The following is a 21,166-nucleotide window of genomic DNA, read 5'->3' on the forward strand; positions in this document are numbered from 1 at the left end:
ACCAACAAGATGTGCAGAAGAGACGGTAGCTTGGAACCTTTCTTGTGGCAACCACAGAAATCCAACTGAAAAAGCATTTTAAAAGTTTAATCAAGGGGTAGTTCCTGCTGATAGTCAAAATTTAATTTTATCACAGGAATATGGGAACTAAAATAAGGATTTAATGAGCCTTTTTTCTTTTTTTTTTTAAAGCTATTTAGCTTAAATGCACACAAACTTAATGCTTATAGTGCTGAATGCAAAAAGGAGAAATGTGGAATAAGGAAAATGATGGCAAAAGTAAATGGCAAACAGAATTCTGTTCATTTTATCTTTTAAGATTTTTTTAAAAGGAATAGACCTTAACCATCATCACTTTTATTCAACAGCAAGGGAAGAGGAAAACAGGTTTCTGCTTGTTTAACTCCCAGGAGGCTTCCTAGCTAAAAGTGAGGTAGCTGTTGAACTAATTAATATTTTAACATTAAAAAGTGGTTAATGCATTTGCAAGAAAATGCAAATGCAAAAAATACAGCTGCCAAACTTGGTTTAGCATTTTGTTAAATTCTGCTTCCATATGTTCAGCTTTGATTTCTCTCAGTTCAATACTTTGCTTTTCTTCAAAACTTCAGCAATGAAATTTACTGCTTGAATGTTGTTTAACTTCTTAATTTAAACAGGTTTAAATATATTTGGGCATCAGTTTAGGTTCTTATAATTTCTAACTAAATTTGAAAATGGATGCTACTTGAATAAATTGGTTCCACTAAGAATAAATAATTTTATTTGTAATTTTATCCACCCTTCACAAAGGGGTGGGGGGAAATTCTTGTTTTCCTGGTTGCTACATTTATTTATACAGTAACAGCCAGAGTCTGTAGCGCATTGACCACAGTGCCAGTGCTCTAACCATTGCCTCTTCTTCCATATCCAGAAGCATAAATGTGCACATGCACATACTTTCTTCCTGTTCAAAACTCAAAGAAACTTCAACTTAGTTGTTTTTTTGATCTGTGGCTACTGGAGAACAAATAATAATCATGCCAGCAGGGCAGTAGTGTCTGACAGATGGGTAGACCAGCTATGACTCTCATTCTGGTGACTTGTTTGTCTAACAACTTGAAGAGTTCCTGTGCTGCTCAAAGGTTTCTGAAGGGCCACGGTGCTCTCTAGTGATTTTTAAAATCAGTTCATGCCTTGAGCCTATGTACATCTTTAAGTTTATTGTTAAGAAGTTCTTTTCCAACTAAATACTAACTTTTATCTTGTGCCCTGTTGATTCCCTGCTTCCAGTTCGTTTGTTTTCTTCATATTCTGTTCAAGCAAAAAAGCTGGGCGGATAGCTCCGATATGAATGAAGTTTTTTTCAGGTGATGAGGTTCAGCCCAGACTGTACTTTTACAGTACCCAAATGCTCGTAGACAGTCTAGTTAGCCATCTTAGGCTGCTGGCAAGCTGACCTTTTGCACACAGAGCAGTGGATAGCTTGCACAGAGACATTACTACTTCAGGTATTTGGGTGGTGTTTACATAGCGTGCTCATAATGATCTGACTTGCATGTGTAACTTTTGATCCAGAAAGTGGATTTGTCCCATGCGATATTCCAGGAAAGGAGCACAAGTTGAAGCAATGCAACCAGATAAATGAACTTCCTTTTAAATGCAATGTATGTCTTCTGAAAATGGTTATGAAATGTATGTGACTTATAAGTGTGAGATGCTAGAATGTTTTAAACACCAAAAGCTGTTGTTATTAGCCTGACAGCCCACTACTTGATCAATCCAAAAGGTGTCATACATACCTTCTTAAAAAAAATAGTTTGGTATAATTCATTTGCTATATTAGTTTTCCTACAATGAAAATTTACTAAGAAAACTTCTGGATTTTCTCTTTTAGGAGAATATCAACCAGCAAAGTAACGATTCTGGGGTATGGCCTGTTAACTTCTGATGCACAAACTTTAATAGATACTTTGTACAGGCAGAACTTTAAGGTAGTTGTGATTGATGAATCACACTATATAAAATCCAGAAATGCCTCCCGCAGCAAGATTTTGTTGCCAATTGTGCAGAAAGCTCTTAGAGCTGTTCTTCTTACTGGAACTCCTGCTCTAGGAAGACCTGAAGAGGTATTTGACTTACTGTGGTTTTGTTTTGTTTTGTTTTTAAGGATGGTATCAGTAAATGAATAATTTTGTAGTTTTCTTTAATATATAAAATAACATCCATTATGACATCAGACAGTGCACTAGCTGCACTAGGAAGCACAAGTATAAGAAACTAAAACATTTTGTAGTTTGAGTTGATTATATTGATGTTTTACAAACTTGTTTCAAGCTCATGCACAGGTGACTTGAGGCATTGTTCTTATAAGAAAATAATCTGGCATGTAACAGTCTGACTGTTAGGTGAAATGGAAAATGAAGAGCCTAAGTAGACAACTATTTGTTTCTACTGAGTAGGAGAGTCCTTGGAAGACAAGAATCTGTGTTAAATCTTCTACTTCATCATCTGATATAGGAAATCCTTTGTTTATCGCTGGGCTTTTGGATATTGTCAATGTTCCCTTGTATTGCATAAGTGGAAAAAAAATATATTCTGTGCTTGTTGCAGTCCAGAAAGACAAATTTTCCTTTGAAGGAGGTTCAACTTAAGGAATTGAGGAGAAGCAGAGAGGAAACCAAAAACCACTTGGGTTTTATGCTGAACCCAAGAAAACTGCCTTTATCAAATGTAGAAATAAACAGAATATTAGAGCTGATTTGTATCTAGGGAGCTTATAAAGGTTATAGAAGTAATACTTTACACTTTAATATTTCTTGTTGTGTAAATAGAACTTATGCCAAGACCCTTTAATTTGTTCAGGGAGGTTATAACTTGAGAAATATATCCACTGTATGAAAAAGGGCTTGTTGTGTTATGAGTGTTTGCTTAAAACTTTAAAACAAATATTTATATCTATGGGTGTGGATAATTATGAAACTTCCTACACATGTACCAAAGACATTGCAACCAACCCTGGAAGAAGAATTGAAGTTAGAAAGTGTTATACTTTTATACAGTGTGTTGATACCAAGACCAAGTAAAGCAACATTGCTAAAGGTTTTCAAAGGAAATTGCACACAAGCTGTCCTTGATCACAATAATGGGGTCCAAATTCATGACCAAATAGAAGACAATTTGAGACATTTTTATAGTGATACCAAACATCTGCCATGGCTCATAAGGCAGAGTGTAAGGAGCATTATGTCTCTTTAATCAGTTTTGTGTCATAAGCAGAATCTTTCTATTTAAACTTTAAATGGAATATGTATAGAAAATGAAAAGCATTACTCATTTATAGTGATGTACATTTATAGCAAATAATTACAGGTAGTTTCTTGTTTGGCCTATATCTATGTCAAAATAGCAGCATTTCACTTGGGAGAATAAATCAGGTTTGGGTTTTTTGTTTTGATTTGGTATTTTGTTTGTTTTTTGTTTTCCTTAATACTGCTTTTCAATTCTCTAACATCTGTCTTGAAAGAAGCCTATGAAGAACAAAATCAGGCTGTAGTAATTTTCTTTTGGGGAGAGCTCAGTAGCATGTGATTAGGTAATATGAAAGCTTAAATGGCAGAAGTGATGTACAGTGATGCAGACTTAAGAGGATAGCAAGGAAATGCATTTAGGAGAACGCCTTCTGTATGACTGTTGTCTCTATGTTACCCCTGCTACCCCTCAACAGTGTGTCTTGGATCTAGTATGACCTTTGAATCCAGAAAGCTTTCACAGTCGAACAGCTTGTAAAGTAGGATTCTTTCTGGCTAAGGCTGTCTAAACTGATATATACCTCCTGTTATTCAACCGGGAAGAAAGGCGTGAAATTTCTGGTCTGTATTGACATTGCCTATTTTTTGAAGTAAAACTTAAGAATGAGTAGGCTTTTCGTGTATTTTAAGAAGCGGAGTATTCCTGGAGTACCTGCACTGAAGCCTTGCAGAAGCCCATGTACCTGGCAAATGACGTATATTGTATTTTTAGGAATAACATCTTCTAATCCATGTTTTCTTGTTCAGTATAAATCCAAGTTGTCAACACTCTGTTATGGTGTTCAGGATGCTCTGTTCTTTGAGGGCTTCCCGCAATTGTCCTGTATCAAGACACGTGCTTACTCCTATAGAATGTCTTTTGCATGTGTGCCCAGCTGTGTATTTTTTGTGCAACTATTGAATGTAAACTTAACACAATAATCATGTAATAATTATTTCTGAATAATCTTACATTTATAGGCAACTTTTCACTATCACTATTTTTTTATGCAGCTTTTCATGCAGATTGAGGCACTGTTTCCAAGAAGATTTGGAACTTGGAGTGAATATGCCAAAAAATACTGCAATGCTCGTGTCAGGTATAGAATGAATCATAGAATGGTTTGGGTTGGAAGGGACCTTAAAGATCATCTAGTTCCAACCCCCCTGCTGCGGGCAGGGACATCCTCCACTAGCCCAGGTTGCCCAAAGCCTCATCCAACCTGGTCTTAAACACTTCCGGGAAGAGGGCATCCACAGCTTTTCTGGGCCACCTGTTCCTCACCACCCTCACAGGGAAGAATTTCTTTCTAACATCTAATCTGAATCAACCCTCCTTCAGCTTAAACCCATTACCCCATGTCCTGTCACTACACTTTTTTTTTTTCTTTCTTCTTTATACTTTATATAGCTTTTATATACCTTTATAGTGGCTTAGTTTTAACCAATTTAATCTGCTGATGGTGTCTTGAAGATTTTTTTTTTTTTTATTACTATGCTTGCTAATTTATTTTCCTAAGAGTGTCTTTGATTTTCTTGTCACGTTAAGTGAGAGAATCAGTAAATAGTACCTCTACTGCTGTATCATGCCGTCTTGCTTGGAAACCCAGGATCAGATGCCATCTCCTCCATCGAAGAGGACTGGGAAAAGGATTAAATTGACAGGAGACTTTATTTGAGGACAAAATTGGAAGCTATTAAAATCTGAAATGCCAGCATTCTGTGAAGTAAAATGATTTACACATGTACTGTCATTAGTATGAAGTGCATAGGTTTTACCTGTAGAGCTGGAGTTTCAGCTACAGCTGAAACTTAGGTGTTTGATTCTCAGTCTTATGCTCATATCAGATAATAGTTTACATCTCTCTTTATTATGGGATCCAGTCTTTTTGCTATCCCACCATACTTGGGTGGGAAAAAAGTCCAATACTTGTCTCTGTATTTTACAGATTGACTGAATAAAAGTAAAGGTGTAAAACTCCCAAAAGCACAGTAGTCTGTTTGTAATTCTGTTTGAGGGATTGAATATAGGCATTGTAAGTTCTTGTCCACCACCTTGCCTCCAATTTGCTAGGTAACATTGCTCGTTACTCATTTTTCCCCATGTATGCCTAATGAATTTTAACCCATTTTTGTCCCTTGCATCTTTCATGAATTTTCATGTTTCATGTTTTTAAGTTATTAACTTAAGGAGGATTCATTTCCCTCTGACTTGCTTCCCTCAGTTTTAGTTTAATGATTGTTTTTTCTAGCTATGTTCTAAAACAGAGGGGATAAAAACCCTCTGATTTAAAATGCTTAGTTTTACCCATCTGAATCTATGTTACAATCTGGAATGAAAGAAGTTATGAGAAGGGAAGAACCTTTAAAAAATTTCTTAGCTAAAAAATTTCTTATCTACAACTTTGCATATATTCAAAACAATAGAGTTGTCAGCTAAATTGGCTAGCATTTAGATTTAATTTTTACAGTAATAATTACGTGGTTTTGTTTTCATATAACTTGTTTTTCTCCCTCCATCATACACATTTTATCATCATTTAACTTCAAATAATATGGAAGAGTGCTGTCTAATTTTCAGACAGAGAAATGCTATTTTTTCCATGGTGTTTTGACTGAATGCATCTGTAATTTTCACACCACAAGTGTGCGTGGGTACAGCATGGTTAGCTACTCAATCATAGATGATTATCTTATTTTTGGAATACCATGTAATAAAAATCAAGGTCAGGGTTTGGCAAGCTTTCAATAAATAACTTTGTCTTCATGACTTGGCTGAAACAAAACATCCTATAGTAATAAACTTGATAGGATTATTTTATGCAGCCAGCACTTTCTGTGTAAATGTTGTGAGTTTTTTTACTTAGGTGTTCATAGACACCTGTTTCTAAAGATGAGGTCCAAAGTATTTCTGTGAGGTTTTGCCTACCATTTATTTTATATCCCCAATGCTCATGGTGGAGGGAGAAAACCTTTCTAAGGACAGCCATATAAATAGACCAAAGAAAGCATGTGAGCAAAAGATGTTGCTGTCTTCTGTCTATGTAGCATTCTGAGTGTGTTAAGCCAATACTTCACCAGTGTAGGAGTCCCTCAGCCCCTTTTCCTGAATGATTATAGGCAGCAAACTAGAACACTGTTGATAAGCTCAGTAAGGCTTAAAATTCTCTAAATGATGTTTTTTTTAAAAAAACAAAACAAAACACACCAGTAAAATTACATGCTTGCAACATACTCTCCTGGCCTTGGAAAATGCTACCTGGGCTTCTCTCCAAGGGCAGCAAAATCTGTCATGCTCAATATTTTGTTATCTCTTGGCAACGTTGACAGAGAAAAGCTGCTGTTCCTGCTGTAACACTTCCTTAAAAACAACAGAGCAAAGAAAGAATAAGGAAGACTAAGTTAATAAATTCTTTCTCTTTTCAACCTTTAGCTTTTAAACGTTAAACCTACTTCCTCTATTTAGCCTTGCTCATTAAATAGCATTACATTTAAAGATGGTACCTTAAGCTTTAAATCCTGTCTCTGACTGTAACTAGGAGGGAATTCTCAGGGAGGGAAATGTTAATGGTGATATTTGCAGCTTTCATGATAGCTTCCCTGTCAGTTGTTCCCCTCTATAATATAATAGAGAACATTTTCATGGTGGTATATTATTCTCATTAGTCCATTGAAACAGGAGTTATAAAATTATACCTGAAACTTCTGCTTCCTGTAGAAAGGGAAGTGTAGCTGGGATGATAGAAAGGATTGCATGCACCTGCTGGGCAGTAGTGCCTGCAGGCAGCAGTATCTGCTGGGAAGTTGAAACAGCTCTGACTTCAGCAGTGGAAGGAATCAGACAGAAAGCAATCATCTCTGGCGTAAACAGGAACACCAAGTGTTGTTATCCAGCACACCTTCATATCTAATAGTGTGTTTTAAAATGAATTACGTACTGAAGGTTTCTACTGAATTTGGAAGAGCTAGTTTTTACCCTCAGTGTTAATTTTTCATTTTCAGGTTTTTTGGTAAAAGAATTCAATGGGACTGTAGAGGAGCTTCAAATTTAGAAGAACTACATCAACTTTTAAGTGAAATAATGATCAGAAGACTGAAGAATGATGTTCTAACTCAGTTGCCTCCCAAAGTTAGGCAGCGTATTCCCTTTGACCTCCCACAAGCTGCAGCTAAGGTGCATTTTCTGCTAAAACCGCATTTGTTAGTAATTAGTAGTATCTATGTATTTGTATGTATGCCTGTGTATTATATGTAGTTATAAAGAATGTGTGAATATATAGCATAGCATCTCTGTTACTCTTTTTAAAATGTAACATGAAGAACATGAATATAGCAAATTTTTTGCATCAGATAATGATAAAATTTGCTCTAATTTTAGTACAATCTTCTTTCTTTCGCTTAGACTTTGAATCCTACAGTTACTTTTAGCCAAATGGGATAAAGTTCTCAAAAGCACTCAGTTCCTAAACATTTCATGCTTGAAATGTACATGTTGAGGTAGAACATGCTTTGTACTATATATCTAACCACTGATCTCTTCTGCCAATTAGAATTTGAATACCACTTTTGCAGAGTGGGAGAAATTAATGAGAAATCTGAATTCAGATGCCACCGAAAGCCACTTTTCTCAAGTCATGAATCTAATCACACGCATGTATAAAGAAACAGCCATTGCCAAGGTAAGCACAGAAGTCTCCTCTTATTGTATTTAAAATACCCAGTGTGTTTTTAACTTAATAAAATTAGTTGTATTGGCCTGAATACTAGATGAGGTTGGTTGGTTTGTTTTATAATCACGATGTGAAGAAACAGTCTCTTTTTCCTTGTATGTTTATGGAATAGGCTGAACCCCATTATAATGACTGAGCTAAGTGTTAAAACTTTACTGATTACATATCCACCAAGCTGGCCAAGACTGTCCAGACGTAGTCTCCCAACAGCACTAAATGTGTCTCACAGACTTAGGGTTATACTGAAGGTGGGTATTTCAGGGACATACTTGGGTGTTGGTAGCTGCTGCAGCTGACCCAGGACAGTGCTGATGCAGCCCTTACGCAGGCTGCATTTTCTCAGTACTGGTTCTCCCCGTGGATAAATGTGGAGGAACATTCCCCTCTAGCCAGTCTCTTTATTTTATCAGATGGGACCCCTGTTCTGTATTTTCCTCCTATAGTACTGTAGCTTAAGATGTGAAGAAAAACAAGTTAATAACTAAAATCCTTTACATGCCAACTTTTTACCCTGTTATCAGGTAATGCTCACCTATTTGTAGAAAAGAATAGGAAAAAAAAAAGTTCTGCTGGCTCAGTAAGAGTTGAGAATCTGAGCAACTTCAAATTTTTCATCCTTATCTTAAAAATATCACTGTGGTTCTATTGCTATTCCCTACTTTTAATCCATTTCAAACAGGACATTGAAAGACAAAAAAGAGAAATCTGAGAACTGCTGCAGTGGGTATTGCATTAACCATTGATCACTGATAAATTTTATTATCAACTGTGATCATTACTTTAATAGTTTTTGTAAAATATACTGAAAATTATATTTGACACAAAAGAATTCTATGAATGTTTAAATAGAGCAATCTTATGATTACGGTATCATGAAAGTATCAAAATTATTATTTCAGTTTTGATATATGGCTGTATGTTGGTGCAGATACAGAAGTTCTGATTAAACAATACCTTGTCCGTTTGAAATGTGTTTGGGCAGAAATCAGTTTTGAGTTTGTTTTTGTTTTGTTTTTTAAATATGGCTTAAAACATCAGATAATGATGTTCTAACTAAAAGGGGTTTCATCTACATCTTAATCTGGAAGAATTGCCATGTGATTATGTGATCTTTTGATAAATGGAGGTTTTCTTTGAAGGAATGAGAGAAGTTTCTTGAAGACAGAAAGTTGTGGTATTTTTTTAAACAAAATTAATTTGAATAATTTTATACTTATTAATGTTAGTGTTTGATAAAGTCTTAAATGGATAATAAGAAGTATGGAAATTTACCTTTTCGTATTACAAGAAATTGAAAGACATTAAAATAACTGTCTTTTTGAACATTTTGTATGTCTAACGAAAATGCACTCTCTTCCTTCAGGCAGGTGCAGTAAAGGACTATATCAAAATGATGCTTGAAAATGATAAACTGAAGTTTCTAGTTTTTGCTCATCACTTAAGCATGCTTCAAGCCTGTACAGAGGCAGTTATAGAAAATAAGGTAATGATTTAACAAATGTGCACCCATTGCTAGGGAATGGTGGCTAACTTTGCTATTTTATATTGTTATGATTTTGCAAATGCTTGGAATTTTAATAAATCATGTCAGGGAAATTACAGATTCTTCTGAGGAGTATTCCATTTTAAGATCTCATGTTTGTTCTGTCTTCTCCTTTTGTAAACAAGGAATACTAAGTCTACACCTTTCTAGATAGAGGCTTAATTGTAAATCAAAGGGCAAAAAAGTACTGATGTATCCCTATCCCCATCACAGGAATAGAACAGATGTTTTCATGTTTTTTATTGGGGGACAGAGGGTGATTGGGTCCAAAAATGGACACTGATAATTTCATTTTGTCACTATTATATGTTATAGGTTCGCTACATACGAATAGATGGAAGTGTTCCTTCCGCAGAAAGAATACATCTTGTTAATCAGTTTCAGAAGGATCCTGATACCCGAGTTGCTATTTTGAGTATTCAGGCAGCTGGTCAGGTAGGACAAAAAACAAAATATGTGAAATCAGAAACTTGAAGAATATAGATACTAAAGTCATTGTTAACTGCAGTGATTTACTGATGGCAGTTGATGCAATATGTCTTTTGTAGACTTGTGTATTGATTTTTTGCATTAATCATGTTAACTGTTTTAAGCCTCTGTTGAAATTACTTGAGTAAAATCAAGATAAGCAGCAGCATCTAATTCTTGAATAATAAGTAAAAAGTCATTTTTTCTAAAAGCACCAGATTAATAAGAAATAAATGTTACTTCCATACTGAAAATAGTATGCAGTCTTGACACAATACTCAAGTATTTTCTGAATCTTGTTAATATCAGTCTGAGGCCTAAGGAAGAAGTTGGTGTTATAGGCCAATCTTCTGTCCAGGTGATCCCTCTTATTTCGATATAAAAATGTTCTGTACAACATTAAGCTTTGTTTTACTTCAGATGTTCTGTTGTTTGTGTGTGGAATCTTTTTTTCTAAAATGCATCTGCTTATTTTGTTCAGGGTTTAACTTTCACTGCTGCTACTCACGTTGTGTTTGCTGAATTGTATTGGGATCCAGGCCATATTAAGCAAGCAGAAGACAGAGCACACCGAATTGGGCAGTGCAGTTCTGTGAACATTCACTTCCTTATTGCAAAAGGAACAATGGATACTCTTATGTGGGCAATGCTAAATCGCAAGGTATGTGTGGAGTAGAACCGAGCAATCGAGAACTCGCTATGGTTAAGATAGCGCTTAAGTGCATGTGCCAAATAACATTCTTGCTTATCTAGAGCAGTATCCTACTATAAGACAAATTGATAGACCTAGAATTGCTAATCATCAAAATGTCCATGTCTGTTCCAAATTAGTCTTTTCTAGCTTTTTGCTCTCTGTTTAAGATCCACATATAAATAAGGTAACTTTTGCCAAGATAAATGGGATGGTTCACATCTACAGAATCATTGTTTTATCTTCCTTCTAGCTTTTTTTTGTTCTGATTGTTCAGTTTACAATTTTAAGGTTTTCTGCACAATAGAGTTTGTTGGGTTTGTTTTGTTGGTTTTTTTAACTGTATGAGTGCTGTGCCTCAACTAAACTTCATTTCTGATGCAGAAGCATTCTCCAATAACTCTTCCTTCAGTAGACCCAACATTACTGTAATCTTATCTTCTGTTGCCATTTTCCTCAAGTATTATCCAGTCCTTATTAGGAGGAGTAATTCCATCCTTTCTTTCCTTACTTGGAAGATCTTCGAGACTTCATAGGACTAAGAAAAATAATTTGGCTGTTTTGCTTCTGTGACCTTTTTGTAGACTTTGATACCGTTCATTAGTGTCTTGTTTTGATAATTGAGGTGTATTAGTATTCTGTCAGCTCTTGTTTTCTGACATTTCCAGAAGTGTCAACATAGAAGGAACTGCCTTTTAAACTCTGGTTATCAGAATTGTTTGAGATTGTGGTTACACAGGTTTTCTTCTGATGCAAATGCCAATTTACAGTTGTTCCTGTGTTTGGCTACCCCTGTGTTGTAGTAGTTCAGTTGTTTGTGTCGATACAGTTACTATAATGAGAAACTGATAACCATTTTTTTTCTTGCCAATATATTCCTTCTGCTGAAAAGCAATTACAGCTTAAAGAATTTAAGTACTGCAAACTGTATTTGACATTCAGTTGGGGAATGAAATTCTGTGTTCTAATTCCTGTAGGTACCTGAAAAAAATCTCAGTCAGTCCAGTACATTAAGAGTCTCCTTAAACATGGTGCAGATGAGTCTCAGTAATTCACCAACAATTTACCTTACAAGTTCTGTCACTAAGCTGCTTCTTTCAATTAATTCTGCCTTTGTTTGTCTCCAAGTGCCAAGCAAAATATGTAAAGACTGTAGGACATGTACAAAATAGTCTCTTTTAACTTCAATAAAGACTGCCATTTTGCATATACCTTTTCACAAGTCGTGGAGTGTTAAATACACTACTTACTGTTATTCTTGCAGAAATGGCTGCTGGAAGAGGAGTGATTTTAATCGCTTAAGTTATTTTGAATTACTACAGAGTTTCTTAATTTGCAAATGCTGAATTAAGTTTGCAAGGGAAGTAAATTGAGTGAGTATAGGTAAATAAATCTCTTCCAACACGTGAATTCCTTGGAAACTTTATGCAAGTTGTCTTTCTGCAGGCCAAAGTTACAGGCAGCACCTTGAATGGCAAGAAAGAGAAAATGCAGGCTGAAGAAGGTGATAAGGAGAAATGGGATTTCTTGAGTTTTGCTGAGACCTGGACCCCACATGAAAGTCTAGAAGATCCCAAAAATGAACTTTTATTTACGCATGTAAGACTCAAAACATGCTTTTCCTGTTTTCTTTAATTTTAAAAAATTATAACCATTGTTCACTTAAGCTTTCTGTGCACCGCAGACTTTACTAATGGAGAAACACTAAATAAGTAGAAAAAAGTAATGTAAATTCCATTTTAAATGTTAGCTGAAGTTGGGGAAAGTGCTCTGCTGGGTATAAATATAATCTACAGGCTTCCAGTGGGTCCTTATGTTATGTTTAGGTGACTGACCCACCCTCGGAGTCAGATAAGACTAAGTCATTTCTTTATTAACTGTACTGAATTTAATTGGCTATTATTTTAAAAAACTATGTTTAAAAGCCTTTCTTTGTAATACGCATCATCAAAAAAGGCACGTAGGAAACCTGTTCTGTGTATTTGCTTTCTGATAGTGCTATTTTGAAATTTTCATGAGAATATTGAAAATACTTTTTACAAAACAGAAGAGAAATGTTAAATTGCTTTTTCAGTTCTTTGTTCTTAAAAGAAGCTATCTTTTGTATCCATCTCCAAAGTAAAAATAACTTCTCGTATTAGCAAGTAATATTAATGGAGAAAAATCATAATTTTAACAGCTTCTGATGCAGCAATTGTAAATGGGGTTTACATATTTCTTTCCTTTTTTCCTAGTTTGAAAAGGAAAGACAGCATGACATACGTTCATTCTTTTCCCCCAAATCCTCCAATGAGAAGAAACGCAAAATATTTTCTGATAATGAATCATTACATAAGGATTCAAAATCTTCTGAAGTCAGAAAAGAAGAGGATGCAGAGAAGAGCAGTGAAAACCTGGATTCCACCAGAATAAGTGATGTGGATACAATTTGTCATGAAAGTACCTGTGAACCTGAAGCTAAAAGAGCAAGAAGCATAAGTGGATCTTCTCCAGTCAACTCCAGTAAGAAAAAGAAAAAATCTTTGACTGGAAATAAGCCCTCTTTGTTTTCAGAAAAAAATAATGAAGTCCTTCCTTGTGGCTTAAATACTTCCAGCAAAAGTACAGCTTTAAATGAAGTTTGGCGCTGTAGTGTTTGCACTTACAGTAACAATGAATTGCTCCCTTACTGTGAAATGTGCAATTGCCCTCAAAGCAGTAGTGGTAAGTAACGTGTGCTGCAGAGAAAAATATGCATTTTTCATTTCAGTTGTGATTAGTTTCAGAAAATACAGTATTTTTGAATACATGAATATACACAAATCCAGGAAAAATATGAAGAATGGTGTCTTTACATGAACAGATACCTGTTAAGTGATTCTTCTTAATTTTGCTTTCTCCAAGGATCCTTTACATGATTCTAATTTGAAACAAATGGAAAATTCAGATAAATTTTAACAGGATATAAATTCTGTGAGGAAGAATATATGCTCAGTTTTCTTTGCAGCAAATGTAGCTCTCGTTTTCCTTGAGGTTTATGGTTATTTTTAATCCAATTAAATGGCAAACTTATTTTCTGCCTCTGAAAACTAAACAATGTGGTATAGATGTTTTACTAATTTGGGTTTTGTGCATTTGTTGTATGAGACATTACCTGGAAAATACGGCATTTCTTGCTCCAACAGGTCAGAGTATATGTCTCTTATTAAATTTTTTTAATAAATCTGGAAACTTAATAAAACACATTTATAAATCTATCCCCATATTTTTGGCATTTCAGTTGGAAAGGGAGGAGTAAGGTTCTTTTTCTTTGGGTGTTTTTGTTGTTTGGGGTTTTTTTTATTTAAGTCTCTGTGCTTGTTCAAGTAAGGACAACTTCTGAATTTCACAGGTATAGATCAATGCCTGGAAAACTACTTTGTGTGGTTATGGTATGCAATAACTGTATATAATGTAGAATCGCTGACTGCCTTACTTATTGTATATGTTTTGAGATTAAGCTGGGCGCATTAAATTGCATAAATGGAAAACTTTGTTCCAGGTGTTTATTCTCCTAATATTAAAGTTAGCTCTAGTTTCCTAAGTGATTGCACCTTAATAACATTAGAGGATAAAATGTAATTTCTTTGTATTTCAATTACATAGTCTTGTCTCCAGATGTGTATTGATTAGGTACCTGTTTGTACGGGTAGCTTAAGTAATCGCTTTTCTTGTTTCTTCGTCTATAGTTGAGAGAAATTGTGAAGCTCCCAGGAGCCAAACTGAGGAAGATGTGTCAAAGGACTCCAGAAGAAATGAAGAGAGAGCAGACTGCAATGCTGAAGATAGAAGAGAAGATTTTGGGGGAATGGTGACCCAGCAATCTGTTGAAATCAGCGAACAGGAAAGTGTTGAAATTGAAAATGAAGAAAGTGAAAAAAAGCATGGAGAAGGTAAAGTGGGACTCCTATAAAAGAAAGATTACATCTTGTTGCAAAACTGTATTAAATGCCTCTGGCATGAAAAATAACTTTTAATTAAAAACCTACACATTTGAAAGATAGACAGAAGTACATACACTAGCACATGACTTTCTCATTTTAGCCTGGGACGTTTATTGAATTTTGATGATGGATAAAACCAGCCTTTCCATATAACTCCTGAAGCAATACAGAGGTTTTGGCTGACTTAAGAGCTATGTCAAACTAGCAGCTGTGAACCTGTATAGTTTTATTAAAACTTATGATGGCATTTACTTGTGTTCAGGACAGCCACAGGCAAAACAGATGATAGGTAATTCAGGAGAAACAGAAGAATAAAATAGACAAATATCTTAATGGCTTCCTGGTTGTGCTGTGTATATTATTATGTTGTTCTGGAATTAGATATATATATAATATTATTTTTAATGTCTGAGTAGGCTGGATGAAATGAATGAAGAAAAAAACTTTTTCATGTCAACGTTTTTTCTCTTTATAGGAGATGTAGATAAATTGGACACCTTTCCAATATATGATGGGCTTATGTTTTGTGCAAGCAGGAATACTGATAGAATTCACCTCTATACAAAGGTAAGCCTGAAATACACATGTTTATTATCATTTTAAAATTGCAAAGTAAAATGTTGTCCTATAAAATGTGTATGTATACTTTCATTTGTTATATGTTATATAAAAAGACCAGTATTTTTGTACTATCTGAAATGTACAAAAATTAGGTAGTTTACTGTTCTAGTTCTTTTTCTCAGTAGAATTAAGCAATAATTCCCTAGATATATAACTTCTAACGCTTCTCTTAGCTTACAAAATGGGGCTAATACATTAGATATATGCTCAGACCATCTGTTAGAAATCCAAGTGATAGTTGTTTAAGATTCTTTTTTTTATTATAGTGTCTTATCACAAAATATTTTTAATAGAACATTCAAAATTAAAATGAAAATGACAGTGAATCCTGACAGACTAAGTAAGTAAATAAAATATTGTCTCCACATTTCCAGAAAGGTAGAAGTTGGTGCTATGTGTAAGTCAGTAATTTCCTGAATAGAACACGTTGTCATTAATCTGCAATGGTAATGGGAGTACAGAAACTAGCAGTTGCTTATTTTCCAGGTCATTTTTCAAGGGGGAGTCAGGACTTTCTAATTCCTTCTTTTAAGGAATAAGAAAGTTCACTGAGAGGATTTCTTCAAAGCTACTGAATAAGTCAGCGTATTCAGATGCAACTGCAAAGCATCACAAATAACTGAGGGCAAGTCTTTGAGATAATGTATTTTTATTTGGCTGACACAGCTGGGAAAAAGACAAAAAGAATGTCCTCTTGTATCTGAAAACTTGTTTGATATACTTAATGGACGCTGCTTCCTAGTTTCACACATTTTATTCGAAGACGAAGATGCATTTTGGATGGTATTTGGGCAACTGTGTATCAGTCTGAGTTGGTTTTGGCTTGGCTTGGAGTTTCATTGTGCCAGATACTGCACAAAATCTTTCTGCTGACCCATAAGACACTGGGGAATTCTGCTTTGATTCCTTCTTTCGAATGTTTGTGAATCATCAATAAGTTCCTGGGTCACGTGTACCCACTGGGAGAACTTGTTCTTTAAAAATTAAGTGGAGGAGAACTTGTTCAGACATTTAAAAAAAAAAGTTAAGTATAATAAACAATGCTCTGTCTAAGATTCTGATTTTAAATTGTAATGAAGTGACATTCTCGAGTCTACAATTGGAAATTCAGTCAAGAGGATTATAATTTCAGTTTCTTAATTTAAGGCAGTTTGTGTGTCTGAACTATTGGCATAGGCAAATATTCAGATATATTCAAAGATAAAATTGTCACCCTGCTTACTCTTAGATATGTTAATACGATTCATGTTTCTTGAACCTGCGGTATTATCATACATCTGTGATTTATTGTTTGTTCCTGGAAAAATCTAACCTTGAGGAGCTAAATTTAGTAGGAAGGGAGGATAATTTACTTGAAACAGATAATTTTTTTTCTAGATTGTGCTACATTGCATCTGTAAACAAAACTGTTTGCTTGTCTAGGATCTTGAACCACTGAATCATAATTTCATTCCATTGGACATACAGCTGGATAACTGGGAGGATCTACCAGAGACTTTCCAGCATAAACGAAATCGCTCATCAGTAAGACCAAATTCTACTGGCACAGTAATATAATATTTAATATGGAGAGCTTTGACTTAGTTTTTTTTTAAAATAAATGCAGAACACTTCCGGGCCTTGGGATCTAGGCACAGTCTCATCAGTGCAAGCAGATCTTATAAATGTTCATGTGAATATTAATTATGCAGCCTGTTACTTTGGCAAATTATCATGCCTCCTGTTAACATTTTGCTAGATGGAATCAACCAGGCATCATTTAATTTCTCATTTACAGGATTAGTAACTAACACTCATAAGTCAACAAAATAGCATTTTAAAGGTTATGAATTAAATGGGGCACATTATGAATAAGACTGTGCTAGACTGTATCAGAGCTGCAGTTCTGAGCAGGCCTCCACTCTCACTTCCTTTGGTCTCCTAACAATGTTCAAAGCGGTGTAGGGCACAGCTCCACTGAGACATGTAGCTTCAGTAAATTCAGTAATAAAGATCACATTCATAATGGTGTTTGAGGAGAACATTAACACTGTATACCCAAGTACTCAAGTAAGAAAATACAGAATTTAAACTGCAGGTGCAATATTATCTGCTTAACATAGTTCTCTTAACTTTTTTCTCTATGAAAAGATAAATATTATTTGGAAAATCAGATTCTATCATGTGGGAACAACACTGATTCTTTTTGGTAGGTTCTCCAGCATGGTTGGAACTTAAATTCATAAGACAGATAGATACCTGATTGATTCAACTAACAGTTCTGTGAAGCAGCTAATGAGTGGGTAACATAAATGTTGCAAAAGGATTTCAAAGCTATTTGCTAAACTGAAAAGACAAGTTAAGAAATCCTCTGTTTGTGGGCCAAGAGTGGCACTGCCTTATGGAACTTCCTGTCCCTCAGCCTTCTCCTTTGGCTTAGAAGATCCATATTAGTAAATGCTCCTAAAAAGAATCAGGGAAATATCTTCTTGTTTCTGTTTCCATTATATCCTGCCATTTCATTGACTTCTTTCTTGCTGCTCCAATTCTGAGAAAGCGAGACTCATCTGTATGCTTTTACATTTGCTAATGTAAAATGGAGTGAAAATACTCCAAGGAGAAAAAGAAAATCATTGCCATGTCCTAATCTTCAAGTATGGAAATTTGTTCCCGGATAAAGCTGAAGTCACAATTAAGTCCATACTGCACAATATATTTATTCTTCCTATAGTCCATGTTCAGAAACAGCGTGCTACTGACTGCTATAGGTAGTTGCAAGTCAGTGAGGAAGAGAGTGGCATGGGAAAAAAACCACCAAACCATTTGTTCAGTTGTCATATTGTTACTCTCATTTATTTTCTATTGTAGAAATGAGGATGGGATGAAATAATTTTTCCCCTCTGCGCATCCTAAAGCAAGCAGCCATGTTAGAAATTCTAAATTTCTATGTGGGAACATTTTTTCCCCCTCACTTCCTCACGGTTCTGTGTAAAGAAAAAAAAAAAAACAAACCCACACAAACAAAAAACCAAACAAAAAACCCCCACACAAACAAACAAAAACCACACCCAAAAAATTTAAAAAAAAATTAGATTCACTACCAACTCTTCCAGTTCACCTGTAGCCTTTCACACTGACATTAGGGGCTGTACACTACAGATTGTTACTCCAGTGTTAAGCATGTACTAGAAGGTTAGAAGAAAGAAGAAAGGTAGTTCATACACCCAATTATAAATGCCATTCAAGTAATGGGAGTGAACTTTCCTTTTCTGAGGGGCCTGCTGTATCAGGGAGAATGGCTGCTGTAAGAAGAGAACTCTTTTGCATGTCTGTTTTTCCCATCAGCAAAGTCCTGTTTACACAAGAAAGGTTTACCTGAGGCTTTATCAAGAAAACTTTCTCCTGTCACTCTATCTTAGATTACTAAGGACTGTTTCTGGCCTTATTTCTTCTGGATCAACAGACCTATAGTAGCAAAACTGTTATTGTAGTCAACGCCAAAGCTGTCTCAGCGGGTGAGGGTGGGGGGTTGCAGCTTGAATGAAAAATTACTTGAAGGGACCATCTCTGATCATACCAGCTGTTTTCATCCAGTTTTGTATGTATTAATTCACAGCTCTCTTTCACTGTCATTAAATGGTTCTGTGTAATGCCTGTCATGCTGCTGACAATAGCATTCTCTACCAGATACTGAGGTTTGTGAAAGAATGGAGTCATCTAACAGCAATGAAACAGAAGATTGTCAGAAAAAGTGGTCAGATATTTTGTAGTCCTATTCGTGCTGCAGAGGAGTTGTCTAAAAAGCAGTCAGTGGTCAGCAGCACGAAAAGGTATGTGGTTTTCTTTCTCTTACTAATTGCTGCAGGAAGTTTGATGTATTGAATGTAACTTTCAGTGGAATGATGCTGAGACTAAACTGGTCGTTCCATGATTGATTGTCACGTAGTGACAAACATAGGCAACCGAGCGTGTCAGTAAATCTGTTGGAGTGGAAGTGTCTGTTTGCCTGTCCAGCACTGTGCTGCCTTCAGCAGCTGTTCTGGCTTCGCTGCACTACATGTTTAAACATCTGGAACTTGCCAGAGATTTTTGAGGAAAAAAGAAAACTAAGGTCAAAGAATCTTGTTGTTTTTTCCACCTAGAAGCAGAAATAAATCATTAGTTGCCATCAATTATATAACACTTTATTCATAATTCACAGCCTACTCCAACCCTTTCTGGTACTCTTTTTTTACTTTAAGCATATCTGTCCTCTGTGGAAGACATTTCTCAAAACTATTGTTTTCCTCTCTGGGTGTCACTGAAAGGGCTAGTGTTTAATCCTTGTTAAAATCTAAATTTACCTTTTTCCACTTTCTTTCCTTTTTCTGATACGCTCTCTTCCCTGACAGACATTTGCAGCTTCAGTGTTGTCATTGCTTTCCACAAAACTTCTCATGCATACAGGTTAATTCACCAAGGTGCCTCTGCAAACTATCTAAAACCTTTTTATTCCTCTCAGTCCCTACTGCTAAATTCTGCAGGGTGACTCTATTTTGGCTATAGGTAAGAATTCAAGTAAGTAAGTAGAGTTTGTAATTCCAGTACTATAAGGAGAACCAGCAGGTAGTAAGTGTTTCTTAACCTGCTGCCAGATTGTTTCCTTCCATAAAATGTAGGAAAGATCTAACTGTGAACCATGTTAGAAAATCTCCTGTAACCTACAGCGCTCTTTTAAGGCAGCATATAGGGTTTGGTGTATGTGTAGTACAGACAGGTGTACTTATGAGAACTTGTCTGAATAGTGGTTTTTGGAAGAATGATCAGAGTGAAGGGATTTTAAGTTTTATTTAAGAGCAGTGGCGTCTTGTATATTTTCGCATTAAAATAAAGAAGTGAGTCTAAACGTAACCAGTGGAGCAAGGAGTCCTCCAGAGCTTGTGAAGCTTCCTGTATTAGGGTATTGGTGAGACCTCACCTAACTGAAACAAAATGGCTTTCAGATTTCACTGTCAGGCAATATCAAATTCCTTTCATTTTTGTACTGCTGTATACAAAACAACCGATCTGTTTGCTGGTTAGAGCTGAATCTGGTTTTAGAAAAAGATTTCTTATGTAATATGGAAGTATTATGATGAAGTATATTTTCCCAACCTCTATTCATTTCTTATCCAGGAAACGAGGGATGTTTTAAGACAATATGCATTACCAATTTTGCTGCAGCCAAGAGTGAATATTCTTTGAGGGACATCATTGTTCCCTTTGTAGTATCTTAACAGAGTTTTGAATTATTTTAGGTACGTGACCAAGGAGGATGTAGCAGCAGCCTCACTTAGCAAAGCTAGCAGCAGTGGGGGCAGCGTTCGCCTCATCTCGAAAGAAAGTGGGGACAGTGCTCCTATTGAACAACTGGGTCATTCCACAAAGTAAGTTTATTAATGCAATAAGGTGATTAAGCTGTTTCTCCCCAGATTTTTTTTAAGGTAGCAAAATTATTTTGCTGTGAGTGTTTACTTTGCTGCAGTGTTTAGCACTACAGCAAGTTTCTTATGAGCTATGTTTTATCCTTATAACTATTTAGATTACATCTATTGTCTGCTGATAGAGCTGCTAATTAACTGAGTCTGATTAAAATGAAACAAGAAAACAATTACATGATTTGGTTAAGGAAAAAAGAACGTTAGCTCAGGCCTGCTTGTGAGGTAGGCCTGCTTGTGAGATCAACAGCAAATTGGGGACACCAAATTTTCTTCTATTCAGCCTCAAAATTTAGAAAATGGGAGAAAGGAACATGAAAATTCTGGACAGAAAATGCCCTTTAAAATAATTCTATTGCATCCTGCCTGTAGGTAAGCCTTGTTTAGAGTAGGAAATTGATACATAGCTGTGAAAGTTGTGTAGAGAACCCAGGATGTTTCCTTTGA

General features: G+C 35.5%; 1 protein-coding gene across 6 annotated transcripts in view; it reads left to right on the forward strand.

Annotated features, from left to right (window-relative positions):
• ZRANB3 (zinc finger RANBP2-type containing 3) overlaps positions 1-21,166 on the forward strand; it is a 51,796-nt gene that overhangs the window by 26,158 nt on the left and 4,472 nt on the right. For 5 of the 6 annotated variants that reach the window (XM_054830753.1, XM_054830752.1, XM_054830750.1 and 2 more), the window contains exons 5-18: positions 1,877-2,108; positions 4,284-4,369; positions 7,272-7,443; positions 7,820-7,948; positions 9,363-9,482; positions 9,858-9,977; positions 10,492-10,671; positions 12,148-12,300; positions 12,936-13,404; positions 14,409-14,612; positions 15,139-15,230; positions 16,707-16,808; positions 18,951-19,093; positions 20,540-20,668. In XM_054830753.1, coding sequence (XP_054686728.1) covers positions 1,877-2,108; positions 4,284-4,369; positions 7,272-7,443; positions 7,820-7,948; positions 9,363-9,482; positions 9,858-9,977; positions 10,492-10,671; positions 12,148-12,300; positions 12,936-13,404; positions 14,409-14,612; positions 15,139-15,230; positions 16,707-16,808; positions 18,951-19,093; positions 20,540-20,668 — 2,331 coding nt within the window. The remainder of the gene's footprint in view (positions 1-1,876; positions 2,109-4,283; positions 4,370-7,271; positions 7,444-7,819; positions 7,949-9,362; positions 9,483-9,857; positions 9,978-10,491; positions 10,672-12,147; positions 12,301-12,935; positions 13,405-14,408; positions 14,613-15,138; positions 15,231-16,706; positions 16,809-18,950; positions 19,094-20,539; positions 20,669-21,166) is intronic. The other variant, XM_054830755.1, reaches the window with a different exon arrangement.

Source organism: Grus americana, chromosome 6, assembly GCF_028858705.1.
Source record: "Grus americana isolate bGruAme1 chromosome 6, bGruAme1.mat, whole genome shotgun sequence".
Lineage (NCBI taxonomy): Eukaryota > Metazoa > Chordata > Aves > Gruiformes > Gruidae > Grus > Grus americana.